At 45.8% G+C, this 26,124-nt stretch overlaps 1 protein-coding gene across 1 annotated transcript in view; it reads right to left on the bottom strand.

Moving 5' to 3' along the window:
* LOC149867305 (aldehyde oxidase-like) overlaps nucleotides 1-26,124 on the bottom strand; it is an 87,477-nt gene that overhangs the window by 23,904 nt on the left and 37,449 nt on the right. Inside the window, exons 11-18 of the mRNA XM_090045149.1 lie at nucleotides 19,620-19,712; nucleotides 15,191-15,342; nucleotides 14,903-14,996; nucleotides 12,544-12,653; nucleotides 11,214-11,398; nucleotides 10,713-10,875; nucleotides 634-726; nucleotides 242-411 (exon numbers count right to left, since the gene is read on the bottom strand). Of these exons, the coding sequence (XP_089901275.1) occupies nucleotides 242-411; nucleotides 634-726; nucleotides 10,713-10,875; nucleotides 11,214-11,398; nucleotides 12,544-12,653; nucleotides 14,903-14,996; nucleotides 15,191-15,342; nucleotides 19,620-19,712 (1,060 nt within the window). The remainder of the gene's footprint in view (nucleotides 1-241; nucleotides 412-633; nucleotides 727-10,712; nucleotides 10,876-11,213; nucleotides 11,399-12,543; nucleotides 12,654-14,902; nucleotides 14,997-15,190; nucleotides 15,343-19,619; nucleotides 19,713-26,124) is intronic.

Raw genomic sequence — 26,124 nt, forward strand, 5'->3', positions numbered from 1 at the left:
AAATTTTAAATATATTGTGGAAAAATACTCATGAAAAAGTTGCTTCCATCAACTCCAGATAAAAAAAGTATCCATGATATCTACTTTCCACAAAAAATTGGTTCCCCAAGTGACTTTGGGTGTATTTCTCTGGCCCTATAAAAGTAAAATTTCCACTGAAACTAATAGGAATTGCATTGCCTACACAAAGACTTCAGGATTTAACCTTTTACATAGCAAACACTTTTATTTATGTACTTACATAATCTTTGCATGGGGTCTTGAACTGGTTACTACAGCTAAAAAGAGCTCTTCCTTTACAGCACGAATGTCATCACAGTAAATAGCTTCACCAGTGGCATGTTTAATACCAGCCAGATGCATTAGGGGTCGCCCTACTGGATCCTGAGAAAGCTGCTCTGGGTCTACAGCCTGCTTATTAAGAAAAAAAATCATATTTGTTATCCTCTCATTGCAGCCCAAGACCTTCATATGGACACAGGCTTATTTAAGCAACATCTACTTGGTATAGTTAAATGCTAAATGGAAAAGAGTGTTATATGTTTATAAAGTTGTCATAACTCTTTCTGATGAGAAAGTACACTTGTGGTACTATATCAAGAATTTATTTGGTATATGCAAAAACATGCTGACCTGGTAGATTTGTGAACTTTGAGGTATTCTGGTGTGGAAGTCATCTGGCATACTTTTGCATTTTTCTGTTGTATCACAATACCTATGGGGATACTGATAAAAAGATGAACATGACGATTATTTCAATGCAGTTGTTAAAGTAAAGATCTATATTTATACCTTACCTTTAGAAAACTAAAATGTATTGTGTAAACTATGTAGAGTCAGAGATACCTCGATGGCAAAACCACATGCAATAATTTTTAAAAGGTTATAATAAGAACAAGATTCTCAGAATTCTGCAGAAAGTTTTGGCAAATATGTAAATAACTAGCCAATTGCCTGTCAGGAATGACTGGGGGGATGCGGGTGGGACGGAGGCCTGTGTCTGCCCCCCCGCTTCAGGTCTGAGCCTGCTCCCCATATTCCTCTGTTACGGGGCTGGACCCACACCCCCCATGCCGCCATTGCAGGACCAGGCCAGGCTGGGCCTGGCGCCCCTCCCCCCCACCATTTTGGAGGGTGGGCTCTCCTTCTCACCATTGCGGGGTCAGGCCCAGCAACCCCATGCCCACTGCTGCTTCAGGGCTGGGCTGGGCTGGGCCCAGTGCACCGCCTCACCCTGCCTGCTGCTGTTTTGGGGCTGGGTCTGCTCTCCCCTTCCTGCTGCTGATGTGGGGCTGGGCTGGGCCAAGCCTGGCATGCCCCCCCTTCCAAGTTGACCATTGCTATTTTGGAGCTGGGCCTGCACCTGCACCCTCCCCACCACCGTTGCAGAGCTGGGCCAGGCTGGGCTGGGTTGGGCCTGGTGTGATCCCCCCACCACACTGCCTGCCCCTTCTCCACCCTCCCCACCACCATCAAGCCAGGCCCACTCCCTCCGCCCCCAGCATCTGCCCAGCCCGTGTCTGCCTTCTTCCCCTCCCCATGATAGGAGGCATGGACAGAGCACCCCCACCCAACACCCCGTCCCACCGTCGCATCCAGGGAGCGGGGGGTGAGGGGTGAGGCAGCACTGCTAGCCTCGTCCCCTCCTCTGTCTACTCCATCACCACCACCTCCTGGGAGCAGGACGTGGGGGGAGAAATGAGGTCAGCTGTGCTGGCCTTGTTCCCCTGCTCCTTTCCCTCTGCCGCCACCGCTATGGCCTGCTCTTCCCTCATGCCACGGCGGGCCTGGGCCCGTTCCCCACCTCCCTCACACCACTACCCCAGGTCCAACGCTGATTCCCCACCCGCCTTGCACTGCTGCCTCCGGCTCCTTCATGGAGCTGGGTGGGGTGGTCACTGCCCTCTATTGCTGCTGTCATGGTGGCAGCTCACCGCCACCTGCAGTCTGAATGCTCTTGGAGCACTCTGATTGGCTGCTGAGATAGCCAATCAGTGCAAATAAAGCGTTATGGACAGACACAGACAGACAGACAAACCACAGCTTTTATAATATTAGAATCACGGAATAAAAATGCACTATACTCTTACTCCCACATAGCCCAGCTCTGCATTAGGATGGCCAAACTTAAGGACAGTTGAAGCTATTGCAGAAGTGGGACTGAGATATTTTGCACCAACTCCACTAGAGCAGGATATGCAGCCATGCAGACGCAAGGGCCATAAGGAAATTATATCTTCAAAGCAGTCTTTCATAGATCCCAGGTACTTTCTTTCCCTGAAGAGGGATTGTGTGGGGTTAGTGCAGCCCTGCAGCAGCCAGAGAGGCAACACAAGATCACTCATATGGGTATTACACAAAAAATAAGGTCATTTGAGAAAGCTTGATGGACTTTCAGCAGGAATGCAAACCTTTCCATTCTAAACCCACTACCACAAGAGGGCAAACCCTTCCATGAGAGACCACCTTTCTCCCCCTTACTGTTCTAGATTACAGTCGTCATTCAGGTTCATTTTTCCTATTTAAGTGCCAATAAAGCTTTGCTCTGCCAGGCTGCGTATAGCCCAGGAAAACCCATTTCCTACTTCTCTCAATGAGAACATTAAAGGCATTCTGACATCTTTATCCAGTAACCCAAATACTGCAATTAGTGAAGGCAGAAGACTTTTTTTTACCACACATCAATATGGACCATACTGTAGCTTTGCATAAACCTCAAATGTGAGATCAGGGTTTTTTTTAAAAGTATCTGTTAGCGGGTCCGTCAAGTACCCCCCCATCCTCATATTTCCCGCCTGTCACGACTTGGATCTTAAGGAAATGAAATAGGGAGGAAGTGGTTGTTACAGGAGAAAGTACCCGCGGGAAGTACCACGCTGAAATAAACTTACTTTTAGTGCTTTTATTCAGTGGTTTGCTGTTGTTAACAGGGAACTCCCCTTTTGTGGGAGATCGCAGTGCAAAGGGTTAATCTTGGGGTATCCAGCCTCCTGGCTAGCCCCCTTTCTAGTGTTATGGTCCATGAAAGCCACGCCGCCTTTATCTAGTTACCCTATTAGCTGCAGTTAGTCCTATCATTGCCGCTAATGAGCCAATTAGTGGCTTGTTACAACCGCCACCTGCAGCTTTCTCCGGCAGAACCAATGTGCAGGCTCCATGGCTCTCCCTTGATCTCCTGGTCCTCAGCATCTCACTCCCCTTGGGTGGGGGGTTCTAGAGTCCCCTGGACTCTTCAGGGGTCTGGGTAGGAGTCCTCCCCCTCTCGCCACCTCTTCAACTCACTGTAGCCTCCCCGAACTTTGATGTCAGCCTCTGCTCCAGCCCGTGGTGAGGCTCCGCTTCTGCTGGCACTCATCGCTGTTCCTGTTGAGTCAAGGTCAGCTGGTGTCTGGGCTTCAGGATCCCTTTGCTTCCTCTGATCCTGAGTTGGGTCCCACTTTCCCGATCCTTCTCTCTGGAGGCTCTCTCTTTCTTGCAGTGCCTCTCTGTGCTTTCCACTACGGTGCCCGAAGGCGTCCCTCCTCCTCTTCTTCTCTGTCTTATCCCCTGTAGTCTAGTCGCCATTGGCTCCTTAGGGGCCAGGACCCGCCCTCCTCGTGGAGTAATTATTTCCGGCTGCCCCCGTTCCCTTAGCAACAGGGTCTCAGCGGAGACCCTGTTACAGTATCCATCCCTCCTGTGCATGCCTGTTTTACCTCCTCATCCTCCTGTGCAAGGATAGAAAACATGAAGCAGCCACGGTCCTTTTTTAGATCACTCTCACTGTCAAGGGAAGTGAGATGGAACCAGCCAAACACCTAACTCAGTGTTCTTACACTGAGCTTCCAACTGGAATTTTTTACCAAGAAATCCTCCTACATTTTTTAAAATTCTGTCAATTTGGCTATTCCAAAGGGGGGGTGGGGAGAGGAAGGAAGGAAAAGACCGAAAACAGAGAATGGGAGACATCCCTTTACAGATGGGCAAGATATTTTTCCACCTTCATCGTAGCAGATTCCAAACCTTCAGTATTCAATCCCTGAGTGACCTACAATGAATTAATTCCTTTCATTGATATATCTCATGGGTATAAGTGAAGCCTCTCCTGTATTAAGGGAATCACATCCTTGATAAGTGATTTATACAATGCACATTCTCCTTCAAGTGTCAAGAGTCCAGTGATTTTTGGATCAAATATCATCTGCTCAAGCAGTCCAACATCACCACAAAAAAGACTCCGACCTTCAAGAAACCCAGTGAGCCATACTCTGTGAATGCTCTCTGAGTAGATGCTACACTCCAAGCATTGAAAAGGTGGCAAAAAAATAACCCCACTAAAATGAGCTTTCCAGGTTGACACTGATTACTTGGCACCAGGAATAATGATGTGGCCAGTTCCAGCAATCACACTGGCAGCAGTCCAGCTGATTCACCATCAGCCTGGAAATCATTTCCCTCTCCACTTGAGCCAAACAAAGGCAAAAAAGAGGAGAAAAAACGCCTGTAAGGACAAACTCAAGTACTCCACCAAAGAAGCAGTGCCAACTGGAAAGTCACCATAGACAACATTATTGTAACAGCATATGAACAAACACCAACTATGGGGCAAATATATCTGCATGAAGTTGCCAGGTAACCTCCTGTGGGGACAGGATGGTGATATGAGTGTCAACATGGCACAGGATGCCAGAACCAGAGCTGAGACTGTTAGCACAATCCTTAAAAAAAAACTAGCTAGGTGTCTGTCTTGGATAAAAAGATGACCTCCTCACCCTAGTCACTGATCAAATCACATTCTTTAACTAATGTATTCTTGTAACACCATTGTGAGGAAGGGACCTGCTGCTATCCACATTTTTTGTAGAAGACAGACTGAATGAGTAGCAGCTTCCGGGATACTGAGAGGTGCAAACACCACCCAAGACTCCATTCAAAGGAACAGACCCAGCTCAAAGGCTGCTGAACTCTACTGTCTAAAACATTTGAGGCAGAGGGCCAATTTATGATGCTTGAGGCTTTACACACCATCCCCCTACAGAACACCTTATATCAGGCCTCACAGACAGGGCCCAACCATCATTTCTTTGGGTCCAGTACAAACTTGTAAGGCAGGCCCCCTCCCACACACAGTCCCATATATGTAAAATTTCATGAATCATGAAATAAAATTTTCTATTTTAATTCTGAAATTACATTCTACATTGATGACTATTTTGTAACTTTTTGGTTGTTGGTCCTAATAATGGTATTATTCAATCAATGTTTTGATTTTTTTGTTCTAATGGACCAACATGGCTGCAAACATTTTATAAATAGACCGATTCACTTTAAAGCTTTATTTTTCTGGCCTTTTTCATTGCAAAATCATGAATTATCACTCCAAAGTCAATTTTTTTTGCAAGTTCACACTCGATAGACAAAATAGTAAGGTGGCTTAACCGTTCTTGTCCCATAGTAGAATGCCTGCAGTTTTTGATGAGTGCTAGGCTGCTGAAACTTGTTTCAGCTTCTGCTATAGTCACTGGCAGTGTGCAGAAGATCCATATGGCTATGCACACCTCACTGAAAATTAGTTGCAGTTGTTTTTTGTAAATCTCATTTAATAAGATAAGTGGGAGTAGTTCATACTCTTTCCCAAAAGTAGATTTGAAGATTTGTTTCAGATGCAAGGAAAATTTTCAGAAAGATCTGTAGGATACCTGTGAAGTAGACATTTACAAGCTTTGTCCAGTTCCTAAGGCTCTAGTGTCACATATTTTAGGACTGAATGGAATGTAGAACAAATGTATTGGTTGCTTTGAATCTACACTCTAATCCATAGATAACATTGTCCAAAGTTGCATCAAAAACATTCCTTCTGAATAAAGATTCTGGATCATTTTCAGAGATGGTAGAACATGATTCCTCAGCTGTGTCATCATGAAATCTTTTCCGCTTCTTGCCTTTCTTCTTTGGTAATTGTGGCAAAATTCCCATGCCTTCTCCTACAAGACATGCTTCCTGTAGAATTCTGGGCCGCTGATCTCCAAGTTGTTTACTTCTTCAATTATATCAGTAATGAGAGCTGCCTCTGATTCAAGAGAAATTCCCTTGGCTTGTAAAATCTTGTTTCTGTTATCAATACTTGAAAGAACCTTGTACCAGAAGCTAGCCAACAAAAGGCATGAAAATGAGCTGAAGTACCTTTTCAGTGCTTCCAGCTGTGATTGAGCTTTGTGTGTCAGATTTAATTCAGGAGCACATTCCAGTGCTTCCAGAATACCTGGAAGATGCTTTGTGAGTGGACAAATAGCATCAGCATGTGCACTCCAGTGTGCATCTGACAGAGTCTTGTGAGCAGTGTATCTTACCTGTTACAAATCTTCCACCTCACCGGGCTAGCACTGAAAAACACAAAATGTTGCTGCACACAACCAAAAAATGTTAATGTTTCAGTACATGCATCTGGAGCATTAAATCCTACAAGATTTAGTGAATGGGAAGCACAAGGAGAATACACAGCAAGTTCACTTTCTGAACACCTTCTATTCTACTTCACGTTAGAGCCATTATCAAAACCTTGACCTCTACAGTCATCAAGAGGAATGTTATGATGCTTCAAGTTAGCAATTAGCATTTCAGCTATCTGTTCTCCATTTTTTAAATCAAAGTTGATAAACTCAAAAAACCTTTCTTTAATGTTAAATGTACCAGTATCTTTGTTGTGAACTACAAATTGGAATATCAACACGTATCATTCGTGGTGAGATGCATCAGGAGTAGTGTCACATATGATAAAATAATAGGTCACGTGTAGATGAAACAAGGGACATGTGTGCATAACACTGTAAAGTGGACTAAATGTTTTTGCACCGCTTTAATGGCATCAGTGTTTGCATGCCTCAGCAGCATATCGCACGATAATTCCAGTTGCTGTAGGAAATTTGGTGGCATAATGAGTCTTAAATGACTTGCGGCACAGCAAACTAAAACTCCTCCAAGGAGTTCTAGTTTGCTGCCATACAGCCGTGGAGCAAAGCACTGGGCTTCATGTAACTCTATAGGAAGCCCTACAGGTAGCCTGACAGGTAGCTCGGGAAAGCAGGCTCTACCCAAGAAAAGCAGTGAGCCTGATTCCTCCTGCCTGAGCTGTGCAGGGGCCCAGTGCTTTCCTCTGCAGCTGCGGTTTCCCTCGGGACTGCCCGAGCTGGGTGCCTGTGGGCAGGTGCCACCTGGGGGTTGGGGGGCGCTACTGCCACGGAGGGAAGCACCAGCCCTCTCCCCACCCCCCACACAACCCGGGACCACTCTGCCCACTGGCAGCTCACTCTCCCCTCCCCGCTGCCAGAGAGACAGGTAAGGGCGGGGTGCGTGCATGACACGGGGGTTTACTTCACCCTAAATTGAAGCGGTGGGTTTGAAAACCCACCGCTTCAATTTAGGGCCCCTGTTTTGTCTAAACACGCCCGTAAATGGCCTTTTCTCTCTCTGCAAGGATGACCTTCTGCACACTCTTGCCACATAATTCAATAAACTCATTCTGACTCTCCCATGAGAGATAATGAGTCTGCCCTTGCATCGTTTTGCCCTCTGTTTGACTTTGGCCAAATGACCAGAGTGATGCTATCATAATGAACTATTAACTCAAGAGCTCCAAGAAAGTTGCCATTGTGTGGAACACCTATCAGATTATTATCTCCTTGGAATGCTAAACCTCTTGAAGCAAGATATAAGGTAACATCCAACAATCTTTTCAATATTTCTTTCTACCTTGTTGCTTCTGTTAATACTTGTTTTCAAACCTCACTGTCCATTCCATGTCCATCTGACAGTGACTTCTGTAATTCCTTCTACTGGCAGTAGCAAGTGGTATATTCTATGCTCTTTTCATGTTCAGGACGTTTATTATAAGCTTTTGCCATTTTTTCACATCTCAGCGCTCTTTTATGTTGGTTTTGGTGGGCTAATCACCTAAGCTTGCCTTAGATGTTTAATTTCCCGCACTTGGCCGGGTTCATTGTCGGGTCAATCCGTCTTGCCCAATTACCAGGGCTCTGGTCAGAGTCCCTGTTACACCCATGTTACAGAAATATGCCCCAACAAATCTCAGGGAAGTGGGGAAAGCTGGAGCTTCTCAGTTGCAGAGATGATTCCCTAGGCCTAGGGTGCATCTCTGCAAAGCAGGAAAGCCAGGGTTTCCCCACTTACAGAGACACCCCCAGAAATCTCAGAGCTGCATCTCTGTAAGTGGGGAAAGCCAGGGAGATGCTTGAGGGGCCCCGTTCTGAGTGGGAATTCCTGAGGTGTAAAGGACCAGGTTGTTCAAGCCCTTTGAGCACCCGGAGAGTGTGGGCAGCTTTGGGCTGCCAGGGTTCTCCTACCACATAGCAACTAGACAACCATTGCTAAGTAGCAGCATAAATTAATACCACTTTTGCCACATCCACAAATTTGGGGCACTTGTGTTGCAACAAGGGGCATGGAAATCCATTTGCTTAGCCTTTGTAGTGCCATAAAAATTGTTATGACAACATAAAGGTGATGAAATGTGATGTCTGTTTCCACCCTGAGTTCAGAACTGCTAGAGATGTTCTTGAAAAACAAAACCAAAGAAGCACACAAAATGAAAGGGAACAGCCCTTCTCACAGCTGAGGCTTTTTAGATGTAACAGGTTTTTGCTCCAGGTTATGGGATTTTTTGTTTTAGTAGTGATGTATATTTGATATATATTGATAAACAAAACACGATGGGCCAAGTAGCTTTAGTAACAGGAGTAAAATGGTGTAAAGCAGTGTGTTATTTTGAGATCAGGCACTGACTTGAAGTGCATACTGGCACTCTGCTGGAATCCAATCTTATCACTGTTTTATCTGCCTGATTAACTGTGCTTTGTTAAGGTGATATATTGCTTTTGTGATTCCTTATTCTTTGATTTTACCAGTGCTAAGTTAGAATTATAGCACTTTAGAATTCTAACTTAGCATTGTGTTATTAAACGTTTCAGGGTTCAAAGAATACTTTTCGTCTTAGCCAATTCCAGCCAAACCCAGTAAGATAAAACTGGTGTACATACTTAACTGAAAAAGAAAGTGAATAATTGAATTTGCAACAAAGCACCTCACAAAATGTCAGGATTTTTTTGACAAGAGCCCAGGGTCACTGCTGGCTGTCTTCCTCCTTCAGTGGAATAAAAGCTTCTACCAATTTATCTGACCCCAAGTCATTTCCTAAAGAAAAAAAGCCATAATCATTTTGGTAGCCCTGCAATTGTTGAGGTAGTTCTGACAAACCTGTCCTAAATGTTCATTCAGTCTCTGCTCCAGCTTTCAAAATGCCTGGACTTGATGTCACATTGTGGCCGGACAAAAAAATTATTGCACCTTAATGTGTGGCTATTGGCTAGTTGAGCACCACAGCCAGATTGTTCCTGCCAGGTCCAGGAAACCCTGATAAAGATGAGGTTCTTGCTATGACAGTGTCAAAAGGGCTTAGATTTTGGCTAGGGTTCAATGCCATCAACACTTGGCTACTTACTCCATTTCAAGATAGCAGGTATGTTTCTGCTCATCTGTACTACGTTCATTTTTCTGCCTGTCATTTTTCTCACTTGACTGTAAAGCAGCTTATTAATCAATCAGAAAACCCTTTCATGCATAAGATCTCTACATAATCTTTTGCAGACTCTCAGTGTCTCCCTTGGAGATTTTCTCAGAATGCTCCTTCCATGCTTTCATCACCTCATTATGAAAACAGTCTTCCTAGTGGCCATCCTCTCAGCTAGAAGAAAAAAATGAACTTCAAGCACTTGTGGCTGAACCTTCCAACAGAATACTTCATAGGAACTAAGCACTGCTGAGAACTATCCAGAATTCTTCTGAATGTATCTGAACCAAGCTGTCAAACTAGCCTTCTTTTTTCTGAAATCACATTCAGCTTCAGGAGAGAAGAACATTATGCACAGATCATGTAATCAAGCAGAGTGCTGGATACAGCAATATACTAGACTATTTAGATCATCATCCCATCTCTCTCTGGCTAGAAGAGGGCCTTCAAAAGACCAAGCTATTATTTCATAGTTTCCAAGTGGATCAGGCAATGAAGCTCTTTGCCTTACCAGTTAAATCAAAGTACCTCTTCCACTGAATATAAAGACTCATTCTGTAAGAACTCAAGCAACTTCTTTTGCCTGCTTTAGATTCATGACAAGCAACGTTACAGGTCTTTAATGCAGTAACATGGAGTAACCAACAGAAGTCAAATGCAAGGTTCATGAGAATACCACTCTAATCATTATTCAACTGATGTGGCTGAAACTCCTCATTCCCACTATCCTGAGCGGATGCTGTTTGCCGATCATTTACAATGGGGCACACTAAAACATGTTCAAAGAATGAGCAGTCACTTTCTATATAATAAACAAGGTTCAGTGTGGATCCTACAACTCTCCCACCACCCTTGGTTTTTTGGAGACTTTGGCTACTACTGGGAATGAGTTTCAAAGGAACCTGGGGAAGATCATATTTGCTTTTTGCTTTCTACTCTCATGGAAATATGAAGTTGCAGGATGAATGATGGCTCTGACTGACATTGTTATTAAAAATACCATCTCTGGTGTATGCGAATCCTACAAGTGGCTATAACATGTTTAAAAAACCATAGAGCGAGGTTAATAAATGTTCTTCGCCTCACAGCAGAAATATACTCTACTTGTACATTAAACTAAACAGTAACAGATATAGTTTTAGAAAGTTACCATCAGTTTTAATCCTTGTAACACTTCTAGGTAAAATTTGAAAAAAAAGCTGACAATCAGAGTTCTTTTGTATTCCACCTTTCCACCTGGAGCAGAGCCTGGAATAGAAACTTCTTCAAGAAGTAGTTTGCAGGCTTCTTCCAACATCTGTTCATTCCAACATCTGGCATAGGAAAACAGTTCGTTATAAAATGGTGTAGAATTTAGATTACATTATCATCACTGTTTTCTTAATTCAGAAATGTGCCTGTAATGAGGGTTCTGTTTTATTTTTAACTCACTTTTTAGGAGATAGCCAAGGTGCAATGAATTGCAGGAGGGATATTTATGAGAACGGTTTGATGAAACTATAAAGGTTCTCAAACTTTTTTTTAACTTTATACAATGTATGTTAAATGTGCAGCTGTTTACTCAGCATAATACTGTGTTTCATCTTCAAGGCAAAAGCCTTTGTGTTCAGTTGCATAAACACTTATTTATATACTATAATTTATACAGTACCTTCCTATAAGTGCTTGGCAGGATTTTTTTGCACAGACAGTGGTAGAGGCAACATTTCCATAGAAAATGCCAAAGTCTGTAATAATGTCTGTGCCTGGATCTAAGATGAGTCTCATTCCAGCATTAACAATAGACAGAGCGTTTTCCCGCCTCTGAGCCTGGCGAAATGCAGAGATAAATTCACCCTGAGAAAATAAAATGGAACTTTGACTCACAAAGGTCAATTACATGAAACATTTCTGAAATCTAGCCTTTTCAGACCAATTTAAAAACAACAAAATAATTGGAATATTATGCATAAATTATATCTCATCAGATCATTTATCACGGGGTGTCAAAATATCACGCCTCATCTAGCCCATGTTACCACAGTGCTGGCCCTAGGTCTTGAGATGACCCACATGCCACATGTGGCACATTCTGGACCGGTCGCATGCACAGGGCCCAGAACACACACTGCACATAGTGCCTGCTCCAGCACCTGCTTTGAATGTGGTACCTGCAAGGGCCAGTCTGGTACCACCTCCCCACAACATATTGGATCCAGCACTCATGGTACCTACTATGGCTAGTCTGGGACTGCCACATGCAGCTGAAGCGGATGCTATAGATCCTGCATCAGCTAGAGCAGGCACTAGATCTGGCATGTGGGTTAGAGTGGGGGTTTATGGGTCTACCACATGCTGGATCCAGTACCCACTCTGGCTGATCCAGGACATATACCATAAGCAGCATCTGTCCATGACCAGCTAGATATTTCATGAGAACTGACATTTCATGAGAATTATGGAGGCCGAGGATGTACATTGATGTATTTTGAGATATAAAGCACAATAAATATTTTCCAAATGCTTCATTAAATAGTGTTTTTACAAGAATGATTATATACATTTTATTTTCTTGCATTTAAATATTTGCCAGAAACCACTTACAAAAACACTGACTTTTAAAAATATTATGAGAGGAAAAGATTACTATAAAGACATTCTAATCCTAAAATGAGTAACTAACAAATTTAAGGGCATATTCTACCCTTGATCACAAAGTGAAAGAAAGAACCACTAGTGCCAACATGAGCATCAGAATACACAGAAGAAGGTATCTCTTATTTTCTTGGTGGGTCCTCAAGGATTCCTTAGCACTAATACATTTGTTACAAAACCAGCTCTCCCTTTTCTTGGAGTAAGAATGCTAGCCAATTAGTTCTGCAGTCTTCCAGCATTTAGAAATTTTAGCCCATTAAATCTAAAAAGCAAACAATTTTCCTTTTTATTTCATATTTGTTCACTCAGAACCATCAAATGAAACAAGAGGCAAAACAAGCTCTTACTGTCTTTGAGTAAGGGATGCTAATAGAGACTAAAATTTCTTCTGGTTTAAGAATGGCTTTTCCAAATCCACTTGAAAAATGTTCATTTAAAGAAATCTGTCGCGTTCCACCTGCTGGAGAAAGTAACATGCTTGTTCACAATGCAGTGTACAGTGGTCCACAAACTCCTTATTAAGGAAATAGATTTGGAGACAGGAGTTACTTTGACCAGTTCCTAAATTATATCTTTGAGGCATTAGATTAATAATCTTAGAAAAAATAATGTAAACTATGGTGCCTACATATCAAACAACTAATATCATCCTATTTATTGCCAGAATAGTAATGCTGCCTCCTGTGACCTGCAACAGGTAATTACCATACCTGCTGTGTCCCAATACAAATCAAGAAACAATTTTCTTTAAGGGGAATGTTACACATCTTACCTCAGCTCAGCAAAGAAAAAAACCTACTCAGTAGCAAGATAGCAAGGAGGGACTTAAGCCATCTTGAGAAACAGAAAATGCAGGGCTCTTCTCCCTACTGGACAATCAAGGATCATCTTACCCCACCAATTGAAAACATAATACGAATGTCAACTCAACATTTAGAATACGTGTGGTAAGTGTTCCACACTCCAGAACTGATGAGGCTGGTAACACTTTTCCTCTCTACCACACCTTAAACATCAACTCCCAAAAGACAGGTAGTCAGATGGCTGATAACTATATAACCTCCATGCAAACTTCAACTGTGATACAGAGCACAGTTACTTCTCGTGGAGTAATTTCAGCTGTGGTGTTCTGATGTAGCATAATGAGCTAAAAGAGGTGAACTGAGTTTTCCAGAAGGCTTGAGACAGCTAAGCAGGCTTGAGTTATAGCATTTGCAGTCTTTCTGTTGTTCAGGTACATACAAAGCTCTTTCCTCCTCTCTGTACTGTACATAGTGAACTTTAATACATAGCAATTAAAGAATTTTTTTTTTGCAAAAATCTTGTGGGTTTAATAAAGATATCATCTCTACTATGAGTCCTCATTGCCTTCAATACATAGGGCATCTCTTTGACATGTGACTGGCAGGCTGGCAGTGACCTGGCCCAGGGTTTTGAAAGGGCAAAAGATGATTGGAGGACTTGGGATTCCTTTTCCTCACGAATCTGGTAATGATTTGGCCCAGGGGTTTTGAAGGGGTAAAAGATGATTGGAGGACTTGGGATTCCCTTTCCGCACCAATCAGGCCCCAGAGACTCACCCCCCACCCCCCCGCCTCCGCCCTGTGTCCCTTGATTGGTCCCTTGGGTCACCTGGAGGGGGATAAAAGGGGTAGCACAGCTGACTCAGGAGAGACCAGCGAGGGACCACAAGGAAGGAGATTCAAAGAGCTGGCAAGAGCTGGGCCAGTGGGGCAGGAGCAGTTGCCCCAGAAGAGCCTGAAAGGGCAGGACTTACAGGCAGCACTGGGACCCTCAGTAGCACGGCGTGCGGCCGGCAGGAGAGGCTCCCTGCTGGGCTCCAGGATCCCCTGGGAGAGGCTGCAGCTGGCAGGAGAGGCTCCCCAGCTCCAGCAAGGATCTGAGCAGTGACCTGAAAGGTTCCCAGCTCTGCTTTCAGTTCCTCCAGGCAGGGGCCAGGCAGCTTGACGTGAGGCCAGGCTCTGGGAAGGTCAAGACCCCTAGCAGGCTGGAGCAGTGCCACCAGTGGTGGCTGTGTAGCAGTGGTCCTGCCTACCACATAGGAGATCTGGGTTGAAGTCCCAGCTGAAGTGAGTTGGGGTGAGTGAGATAACAAGAAGCAAATCTTCTTGCAGTGGAAAGGGGCCATTGTGTTTTCCCCCCTTTCTCCTCCTCCAGGTACCAAGGCACTATGTTTCCTTGTCATTTGACATTTTGCATTTTGTGCCTTTTTTTTTATATTTCACCAACCCATATTGTTTGTTCTGCTGTTTGTTCTGCCATATTTTGTTAACCCTGTTTTTTTTGTCAATGATTGTAAGCGTCTAACCTTTGTTGAATCCTGCCCCCTTGGGGCATTGTAGTGTCCACTATACCCTCTGATTGATGCCTGCTATGTTCCCAGTATTAAAAGGTATATGGTTAAGTCCCCATTGGAGGTCTGGCTCTGCTCTATACACCTCCCTACACCTCCCACAGTGCTTGTGCACCTGCTTTGATCCCTTCAATTGGAGAGGGGGTACCTCTTGGAGTACCACCCGGGTTACATTTTAGGGGCTCAGGTTACAGACACATCACACTCCGGAGGCTTCCCCATTGCCTCTGAAGCCAGATGCTTCACATACTATATGAATGCCCTGATCATAGAATTAATTTTATTATTTACTGTTTTGCTTCAGAGTTAGTACTTGCACATATACAACATACCTAATGAGGCCAGATTGAGAATGGAGTTGCTTACTGCTAGAATGGGATTCAAATCTGAGGTTGTATGTTGTTTTATAATGTTTCCACCTAAGGACTGAAAAGAGAAGGAGTTTATTTTCATACTTTTTTCACAATAAATAACTAGTAAAAACTAAAATATGAATATTCAATAGGTTTATCAGTTTAGTGAAATTCGTCAGCTCAAAAGTCATAAGAGGTTCATGCACAGACAGGAAAAATGTGTTTTTCCTAACCATCCAGTTATTACTGTAATAGTAAACTACATACAGCAATATTCCTGATCTGTTGTCCTCCCATAGTTTTTAATTGTTGTAAGAGAGCACAAAAAACCTTTGTCTTCTCCTCTGGGATTTCTGAGACAGTGCTGGTCAGGGTGTCTTTCACAAGTGACAGGCTGCAGGCAGATCCTACAGTAAGCCCTAAAACAAAGTTGTTTAAACAATAAATTGTGAGCAATGCTAGGCAGGACTTAACATGATTTTATAATTAGAATTGTGATCTGCTGTCAAACTTCATTAAAATGTGGTAAACATTAAACATGATTCTTCCCCCCCAGATTTTGATACATCTCAGTTTATAGGGGAAAAAAATAAAATACTAAAATGAGTGTAATATTTATGCCACATTCATAAGTGAGCTGTCCTATATTCCTATCAGACTCTTGTCCATTTCACCCCATGCCCTATACAGATATCTTTTCCAGACATGATATATCAAAGATTTAGGCTTCTCATTCTTTCTGGAGCTCCTGTTCTTGCCTGTTTTCATTGTCTCTTCCTCCCTTGTGGGATTAGCTGTTCTTTGCTTGTTTGCCACCCCATACCCTTTTTCTGGGGGATACACTAGGGCCATGCGAAGCTTCAGTCCCTGATTTGATTTGGTGGAGATTCGGCTTGATTTCGGAGGCCAAATCTCGGAATCTGAATTGAACCAGGAGACGCTTTAATCTCTCTGAATTGAATCTGAACCCTCCGAATTGATTCGGAGAAATTTGGGAAGATTAGGCAATTCAGACATAGACACAGCTTTAAAAGTTTTTTTTACATACCTCTAGGTAGCAGGTGGCTTACGAATGCTGCAGTGCTGAAGCATCCCACAGGAGTGTGGGGGATTCCCCAGCGTGCTCGGCAGCAAACCCGGAAGTTGACCAGAAGCACTTCTGGTCCACTTCTGGGTCCGCCAGGGAGCGCACCAGGGGCCCCCTACTCTCCCCCCCCCCCGGCTTGGTGACTGGTACCTTCTGGATGTGGGGGGGGGGCACCCAGGGTCCCCCCATGGCTGATCGCTGAGCTGGTGGCGGGGGGGAGACAGGGGTCCCCCCAGCAGACCCAGAAGTGGATCAGAAGTACTTCTGGTCCACTTACGGTTTGCTGCCAAGCATGCAGGGTCCCCCTCCCCCCCGCTCCTGTGGGATGCTCCATCCTCCCTAGCATCGCAGTATTCATGAGCCATGCCTGGTACCTCGAGGTATGTAGAAAAAAACATTTAGAGCTGTGTCTACAGCTGAATTGCTGATTCTCTGTATCAGCATCAAATCTTCAGATTCAGCTGAATTGAATCACTGTCTCCGATTCGGGTTGAATCTGAATCTGAACCGAATATGGCTTGGTTCCCACAACCTTGGGATATATCTGTTGTTTGAGTTCAGAGACAGAATCCTTCTCTACCATGTGGGAGACTGGGGTTTGATTCCCAGATATGCATTAAGGCACTGGACTTGGTCTGGCGTCAGTGGTCTAATGTGGGGATGATAGGTCTGGGCAGCCTCCACTCCTTCATACTTCTGTCTAGGTGTATGTGTTGATGGTTCTGGTGACCTCTCAAGGATACTTCATGATCCAGAAAGATTGACGGTTGCTTACTACTCCTTTTCTGTTTGTCTGTCCCTCTCATTCTTCAGTGCCTCAAACCTGTTTCACAACTGTGTTTCTTTTCTACTATCTTGTAGCTTCCCCTGCATTGAACATAAGTGTCATATTAAGTCACACCACAGGTCCAACTATCACAGTATCTTGTCTCTCTCAGTGAGAGAGTGAATGCTAAGTGAAAAAATACTCAGGACCTGTCCAGACTAATCTAGCCCCTGTCGCTCTTTCCCCACAGCTTCTACCACAAAAGGCATTCAGGAATGCCTTAAACCCAAAAAGGAGGCATACATCCAGTGGAGGGGGGGGGCCATCACCAAAGAGGGGTATACCTTCATAGCAAGAGCATGTAGGGAGGCTATTAGGAAGGCTAAGGCAGAGATGGAACTAGGGCTAGCAACAAAGATCAAGGACAACAAAGTCCTTTTTCAAATACATAGGGAGCAAAAAGAAGGCACCAGGCAACGTGGGGCCCCTGCAGGATACACTTGGCAATCTGGTGGTTGCACCAGATGAAAAAGCTGATCTTTTTAACAATTTCTTTGCCTCCATTTTTCAAAGCAGGGACCGGGACTTCTCCCCCAGCAGGGTACAAGACGGACTCAAGAGTGACTCCACCAGGCCTAGGGTCAGGAAGGACCTAGTTAGGGAATTTCTGGAGGGGGTGGACATGTTCAGATCAGCAGGTCCAGATGCTCTCCACCCCAAGGTGCTGAGGGAATTGGCAGGGGTCATCATGGAGCCCCTGGCACGGCTTTATGAGCACTCATGGTGCTCTTGCCAGGTGCTCCCTTTTCAAAAAAGGGAGAAGGGAGTACCCAGGCAACTACAGGCTCATTAGTCTTACTTCGGTCCTGAGGAAGCTCTTTGAAAAAAAATATTCAGGAGCACATCTGGGAGGGACCAGCAAGAGGGAGGATGCTCAAGGGCAACCAGTATGGGTTCATTATTGACAGGTCCTGTCAGACCAACCTGGTGGCCTTCTATGACCAGGTCACAAAATCACTGGACTCAGGTGTCGCAGTGGATGTAGTCTTTCTGGACTTCAGGAAGGCCTTCGACACTGTCTCCCACCCCAATCTCATTAAAAAGCTAGGTGACTGTGGCATTGATGACTACACAGTCAGATGGGTCACAAATTGGCTAGGGGGCTGCACCCAGAGAGTGGTGGTGGATGGGTCATATTTGACCTGGAGAGAGGTGGGCAGTGGAGTCCCCCAGGGCTTGGTCCTGTTCAGCACTGTTCAATTTCTTTATCAAGGACAAGGACAAGGGGGTGAAAAGCACCCTGTTCAAATTCACTGACGATACCAAGATTTGGGGTGAGGTGGGCAAGCTAGAAGGGAGGGACAGGTTACAACTGGACCTGAACAGGTTACAGGGGTGGACAAATGTAAATAGAATGGGATTTAATACTGACCTCTTTTGAATCAACAGTTTGAGCAATGATTTCCACAATTTAATTATGCACTGAGAAATAATTTCTTTTTTTGTTTTAACCTTGTTACCTCAAAATTTTATGTTAAAATATTTTAATGTGGTTTTAGTATTGTGAGAGATATTAAGAAGTCCTAGTCTACTTAATTTTTCCTTGTATGGGAGCCTCTCCATATCTGCCATCATCCCTGGTGCCCTTTCCTGTATCTTTTCTGTCTCTATTATATCCTTTTGGAGGTGGGGTGGACCTTATGGTTATGTGTTTCCATGTGTCTATATCACAGGTCTCTTGTCTAGGTCCTTCAGTTTGGCAAGTACCTGCAGATCTCAAGTCATCCCTTTAGCTTCCTTTCTCCTCTAAGGTGACACTGCAGATATAATTGACTTCTACTGAATGTCCACTCAAGGATACATACATCCTTCAGCTTCTGCATCCAGACATCTGTGTTGTATTCGTCATTCTTTGAGTTACATTCATTGTTATCTCATGAGCAGATATCATTTTCTAGTCCCATCCTTTAAAGAAAAACATCAGGCACCTCCCCTGCCACATATTCCACTGTCTTCTGTTCTCTGGCCTCTTATCACTGGGCTCCTTTGCCTTGTGTTTTAAGATTTTTTGCCTGGTTCACCTTGCTGTATTGTTTAACCTAGGCAACTACATATCTGCCCTCTGTGATTTAAGGCAAGAGATCTTTCAAATCACAGCTGCAGGACCTTTATCCTACTGTAACTAAAGATCCCTTCCCTCTGTTATTTGGAGGAAAAATGGAGTGGAAAGCAAATGCAGACTGCAAGGAGCCCAGTTAAAAGGACTGCAGGATGCACCCTGCAAATTGCAGGCAGCAGAACACCTAGCTCTCCAGACAGGAGTGAGAGCCCTGTTCCTGTTGGGATAGGAGGATGAGCCAGTTGGCAGCTTAATGATGAGCAGGGCAAAGCAAGGCACCAAAAGCCAAACTCTGGATATTTGAAGAGAGCCTCCTAAATGTATTAACTTTTGACATCAAGGCATAGAAAATGAGAGAGGAGGCAGCCCAATAGGAGGGAGATGGAGTAGGAGAATGGGCATATGTTGGCCCCTAGTGGGCACTGAGGCAAAGCCTATTATACTACTCACAACACAAAGTCCCCCAGAAGACTGCAAACTACAAGATGCAATCACATCATGTACCCTACAAGCCACAACTAAACAAATTCACTTGCTCCTAAGGAACAAAAACAAACTATTTTCTAACAAGGATAAATCCCAAGCAGGTTGCCCTTTTTCTTGGCCTCTTTTAAATATTAGCAAAATAGTAAAATTTTGTGTCTTGTGCCTTCATGTCTTCAGCAGGTAAAATTACTCAGTGCTGATTTTATGTTTTAAAAATAAACGAAAACAACAAACTCACCATTACTTGTGAAATTCAGGAAGTTCAGTTCCAAAACTCTAATAGGAGAGATGATAACTGGATGAAATAACCCTTTGCATTTCATTTCAGGTCCTGTACGATACAAGAATTTGGAAGAATTTGTGAAACAAAAACAGCTCATTTACAGAGCAGCAACTTTAAATCCGTAATGTAGACACTTATCATAATTAAAAAGAAAACCTCCTTATTGATTTTTCTCTCCATTATATGTTGGAATCTATGACAGACTGTTGAAACTGGCTACGGAAAGAAAATTGCATTTTATTTTAAATACTTCATAATTAATTATTACTTAGAATTACTTATAAATAATTATGAAATGCATAACCTACTATATATACTTATAATTATTATTACGATATAATGACAAAAATAATTATTGATTTATAGTGCCAACTGGCACAAAGACTAATACAAACAGTTAACAGTAACCGCAGGCAGAGGAAGAAAATATGATTTGGGGGGCCTGAGTATGCCCAGCAGGTAGGTCTGTTGTGGAAAAGGGGCAGGGGGGAAGATCAAGGCCTCTGCAGTGAGGGAGGGAGTGCAGCCGAGGCTGGGGTGAATGGGCTCTTGGGACTGGAGCGTGTCATGGGATACTTGGAGCCCGGGCCGCTTGTCCAGGGGCATGGGGAGGCTCCCGCCTCCATGCGTACAACCAGGGCAGGCACAGGGGGCATGTATCCCCCCCCAATCTGTGTGCAGGGCAGAGGCAGCTGCTACTGCAGGCTGTGCTTCGCATCCCACTACTGGTGCCCTGGCAGCTGTGTGACACCACGTGCCTCTGCTGCCAGGGAGGCAGTGCAGCCAGCACGCAGGAGGCATGTGGCATCACACCATTTCCAGGGCACTGGCAGCAGTCTGAGTGGAGCCTGCAGCAGCAGCCACATCCACCCTGCACACAGATCCAGGGGGCACATGCTCCCTGTGTCTGCCCAGGGGTGCGCACAGGGGTAGAAGCCCCACCCTCCATTGTATGGATGAACGGCTTGGGCTTCAAGCATTCCACAACCTGCCCCAGCCCCAGCCCCAGGCCCAGGGCTCCATTCACCCCCCCCCCCACCTGCAGGGGCCTCAAGCTGTCCTGCCATGCCCCTTCTCTCCCCTGTGCCCCTTCACATCCACACATTTAGCTGCTGGGGGCTGCTCCACACAGGGCTGTGCCTGGCTGAGTTTCCAGCCGCCTGCAGGCTCCAGCTGTTCTCTGTGTGCACTCCCCCCGCCGGTTGCAGCTGCCCAGAGCCTCCATCCGGGCTGCCTCTACTGTGGGGAGGGAAGGGGGCTTAGCCCCATTAGCCCTGGCCTTCCACTGCCTATGACAGTAACAATAACTAATTAAGATTTCATAGATTTCAGAGACATTAGGGCTGGAAGGGACCTTGTAAGATCATTGGGTCCAGCCCCCTGCCCAAGGGGCAGAAAGTCAGCTAGGGTCAAAGGATCCCAGCAAGATAGGCATCCAAATGTTTCTTGAAAGTGCCCAGAGTAAGTGCTTGCATCACCTCTGGGGGGAGTCTATTCCAGGCCTTGATGGCTTGGACAGCGAAGAAGTTTTTCCTTATGTCTTTCAGGAGTTTGTGACCACTGGTCCTCCTTGTTTTCCTTTGGGGTGCTCTGGTGAACAAGCATTACCCCAGATACTGATGCATGCCCCTTATGTACTTATAGGCTGCCATTAAGTCATCCCTGAGCCTACGCTTTTCTGGGCTAAAGAGTCCCATGGCTCTCAGCCTCTCTTCATAAGGCCTTCTCTCTTGCCCTCTGATCATGCACATGGCTCTCCTCTGGACTCTCTTATGCTTCTCCACATCCTTTCTTCATTGTGGAGCCCAGAGTTGGATGCAGTACTCCAGCTGTGGCCTCACCAAGGCTGAGTACAGTGGGAGGATGACTTCCTGGGTCATGCTTGAGATGCATCAGTAGATGCAAGCCAGTTTTATTCACTTTGCCAACTGCAATATCACATTGGTGGCTCATGTTCGTCTTGTGGTCAATCATGACCCCCAAATCTCTTTCAGTCATGGTGCTAGTGAGTATAGCACTGCTGAGCCTACAAGTATGATGCAGTTTTTTTCCCCCTGAGCTGGAGCACCTTGCATTTCTTTGTATTGAATGTCATCTGGTTTTCCTCCACTCACCTTGCAAGCCTATCGAGGTTGGCCTGGATCACCAACCTATCCTCCAGTGTGGGCACTCTTCCCCATAGTTTGGTGTCATCAGTGAACTTAGCCAGTCCACTTCTAACACCAGAGTCCAGGTCATTTATAAAGACACTGAAGAGTACAGGTCCAAGAAAGGAACCTTGGGGGACACCACTGGTCACTGTCTGCCATGTTGTTTCGGTTCTGTCAACTACTACTCTCTAGGTCCAACATTGGAGCCAGTTCCCCAACTATCAGACTGTAGCATAGTCAAGGCCTCAGTTCCCCAGTTTTTCCATGAGGACATAATGGGACACCAGGCTTTTTTAAAGTCCAAATATATGATATCAACCTCTTTCTCTTTGTCCACATGATACGTCACCTGGTCATAGAAGGAAATGAGATTGGTCAGGCAAGACCTGCCCACAACAAACTTGTGCTGGCTATCCCTCAAAATGTTACCTACTGTTAGCCTATTTATAGTTTCATAGTTTCATAGTAGCTAGAGTCGGAAGGGACCTAGGAAGATCATCTAGTCCGACCCCCTGCCTTAGCAGGAAAGAGCACCGGGGTCAGATGACCCCGGCAAGGTGCTCATCTAACTTCCTTTTAAAAATCCCTAGGCTAGGAGCCTGCACCACTTCCCCTGGAAGCCGGTTCCAGGCCCTAGCCGCCCTGACTGTGAAGTAGCGCCTCCTAATATCTAATCTAAACCTACCCTCTGCCAGCTTGTGACCGTTATTCCTGGTCACTCCTGGCAGCGCACGGGGGAACAGGGACTCCCCCAATACCTGCTGATCCCCCCTGACCAGTTTGTAGCAGGCCACAAGGTCCCCCCTTAACCTTCTCTTGTGGAGGCTAAACAGGTTCAGGTCCCGTAGCCTCTCCTCATAAGGCCTGCCCTGCTGACCCCTGATCATACGAGTGGCCCTCCTCTGGACTCTTTCCATATCGTCCACGTCCCTCTTGAAGTGTGGCGCCCAGAACTGGACGCAGTACTTCAGCTGCGGCCTGACCAGTGCCGCATAGAGGGGGAGGATCACCTCCCTGGACCTGCTCGAGATGCATCTGTGGATGCATGACAGGGTACGGTTGGCCTTCTTGACTGCCTCCCCACACTGCCGGCCCATGTTCATTGTGGAGTCAATGACGACTCCAAGATCCTTTTCCGTCTCCGTGCTGGCAAGAGGGGAGTTCCCCAACCTGTAAGTGTGGTGCTGGTTCTTCCTCCCCATGTGCAACACCTTGCACTTATCAGTGTTAAACCCCATCCTATTCTCATCCGCCCACCGTTGCAACCTGTCAAGGTCAGCTTGTAGCCTATTGCACCCTTCTAGTGCACCCACATCCCCCCACATCTTAGTGTCATCAGCAAACTTGAACAGGGTGCTTTCTACCCCCTCATCCAAGTCACTGATGAAGATGTTGAACAGTGCGGGCCTGAGGACCGAGCCCTGCGGAACCCCACTGCCCACGTCCTTCCAGGTCGAGAAGAACCCATCCACTACCACCCTCTGGGTGCGGCCCTCCAACCAGTTGGCGACCCATTTGACCGTGTGGGCATCGACACCACAGTCTCCCAGCTTTTTGATGAGGACAGGGTGAGAAACAGTGTTGAAAGCCTTCCGGAAGTCCAGAAAGACTACATCCACAGCAACCCCTGCGTCTAATGATTTGGTGACCTGATCGTAAAAGGCCACCAGGTTGGTCTGACAAGACCTGCCACTGATGAACCCATGTTGGTTGCCCCTGAGCATGCATTCCCCCGCAAGGCCCTCCTGGATGTGTGCCAGGATAATTTTTTCAAAGAGCTTACCCGGGATTGAGGTAAGACTAACTGGCCTGTAATTTCCCGGGTCCTCTTTTTTTCCCTTTTTGAAGATAGGGACCACGTTGGCCCTCTTCCAGTCCTCCGGCACCTCACCAGAGCACCACGAGTGCTCATAGAGCCACGCCAGGGGTCCCACAATGACCTCGGCCAGTTCCTGTAGAACCCTAGGGTGAAGATCGTCCGGACCAGCGGACTTGAACACGTCCAGCCTCTCCAGAAGTATCCTAACTAACTCCTCGCTAACCCCTGGCCCAGGCATGTCTCTCCCGGGACCCGAGGGGGGCCCAGCAGGGAGGTGGCTGAACTGGTCCCTACTTAGGAAGACAGAGGCAAAGAAATCGTTAAATATGTTAGCTTTGTCATCTGGCATGACGACTAAGTTGCCCATCGTGTCCTGCAGGGGCCCCACATTACCCGGGACCCTCTTTTTACCCCCTATGTATTTGAAGAAGGATTTCTTATTGTCCTTAATCCGGGAAGCTAGTCCTATCTCCATCTCTGCCTTGGCCTTCCTGACTGCCCCCCTACATCCTCGGGCGACTGTAACATAGTCCTTCTTGGTGATGACCCCATCCCTCCATTGGGTATATGCCTCCCTTTTAGCAAGGAGACATTCCCGGATGCTCCTAGTGAGCCATGGGGGTTTATGTGCCCTCCTGCTCCCTTTGACCCTTGTTGGGATTACCTCCCTTTGGGCATGGAGGATCGTCTCCTTAAGGAGCAACCACTCACCTTGGACATCTGGCTCCCTTCCCCTCTGGGTCCTCAGCGCTTCCCCAACGATCCTCCTTAGCTTGTTGAAGTCAGCCCTCCTAAAGTCTAGGGCTGTTGCCTTGCTGCAGCCCTTTGCCACCTTGCGCTGGATGGTGAATTCCAGCAAGCGATGATCACTGTCTCCCAGGTGGCCCATCACCCGCAGCCCCCTCACCAGGTCATCACCCGTGGACAGCACCAGGTCCAACAAGGCGTCTCCCCTGGTGGGGCTGTGCACCTCCTGGGTTAGATGGAGGTCCTGCACTCTGGCTAAGAACCGACGTGAGCTATCAGACTTAGCTGACTGCTCTTCCCAGCAGATGTCTGGGAAGTTCAGGTCCCCCATGATGACCACATCCTTAGCCCTCACTGCCTCTGTGAGCTGACCTAAGAATTCCTGGTCGAGCTCTTCTCCCTGGTTGTGAGGTCTATAGTAGACTCCCACCGTTAAGTCTCTATCCCCTGGACTGCCTTTTACTCTAACCCAGAGCACCTCAGAGTGCCCCCCCTCTATCCCCTTGCTAATTGACGAGGAAGTATATTCCTCCTTGGTTATGTTACCTACTGTTAGCCTATTGGGAATGTTCCCTTTGATAATTTTTTGCAAGATCTTTCCAGGGAATGAGGTCAAACTGATTGGAGTGTAGTTCCTTGGATCTTCCTTCCTCCCTTTCTTGAAGATAGGCCCCACATTGGCCCTCTTCCAATCTTTAGGTGCTTCGCCCGAAAGCCATGAGTTCTTGAATATCCTTGCCAGTGACCATACTATGATATCTGCCAGTTCCTTTAGCACTCTTGGATGCAGTCTATCCAAACCAGCTGATTTGTGGGGGTCCAGCCTCTCAAGATGTTCCTCACAAGACCTATGCCAATGGTGAGTGTATATTTACTCGTACCCTAGTCATCCTGCATCTTGTCAGGCAGGGTGGTCCCTTTGGGCTGGTGAAAGACCAATGTAAAGTAATCATTAAGTAGGTTGGCTTTTTCCTGGGTGGCGGTTGTCAGCTGCCCCATTTGGTTTAGCAGGGGCCCAATGATGCCCTTTTTTTCTTTTTTTTTTCTTTCTTTTTTTGACTTCCCACGTATCTGAAGGACTTTTTACTGTCCTTGATTTGTGTAGCCAGATGGAGTTCAGTTACAGTTGTGGCTTTCCTAGTTCACTCCCTACAGGTGTGGACCAGTGCAGAATACTCCTCCTTAGTGGTGTTTCCTATCTTTCATTTTTTATAAGCTTCTATTTTTAGATGTAGGAGGTCCATGAGCTCCCTGTTGAGCCAAAGGGGTTGCTGAGCCCTTTTGCTACCTTTCCTATGGGCTGGGATGGACTTTCCCTGTGCTTTTTGGATTGCTTCCTTAAGGAGTGACCACTCATCTTGAACTACCCTCCCCGTCAAATCATGGTCTCTCAGGGCCTTCTGAGCTTATTAAAGTCAGCTTTCCTAAAGTCGGGGACTTCCATAATCGCTGACTTACTTGCTAGCTTTGCGATGGATAGTGAAAGTAATCAACTCATGGTCACTTAATACAAATGCTAGCATATAGTAAAGAGAAGCAAACAGACACTGTAGAGATTCTGTAGACTGTAAGGAGGAACTGAAAGACTCCTCATTTCTTGTCCGTATACATGGATATGTAGGCCGCGTCCAGATGAGTGCGGCCTTGTGATATGAGGCACCATAAATACATTTGCAGCGCCACATACTACACTTTCACATGTTCTCTGCACTGCAAGGGAGCGCTGCCCTGCATTTTTTTCCCC

The sequence above is a fragment of the Crocodylus siamensis genome, chromosome 4 (assembly GCF_052110815.1).
Source record: "Crocodylus siamensis isolate JL-2025a chromosome 4, ASM5211081v1, whole genome shotgun sequence".
Lineage (NCBI taxonomy): Eukaryota > Metazoa > Chordata > Crocodylia > Crocodylidae > Crocodylus > Crocodylus siamensis.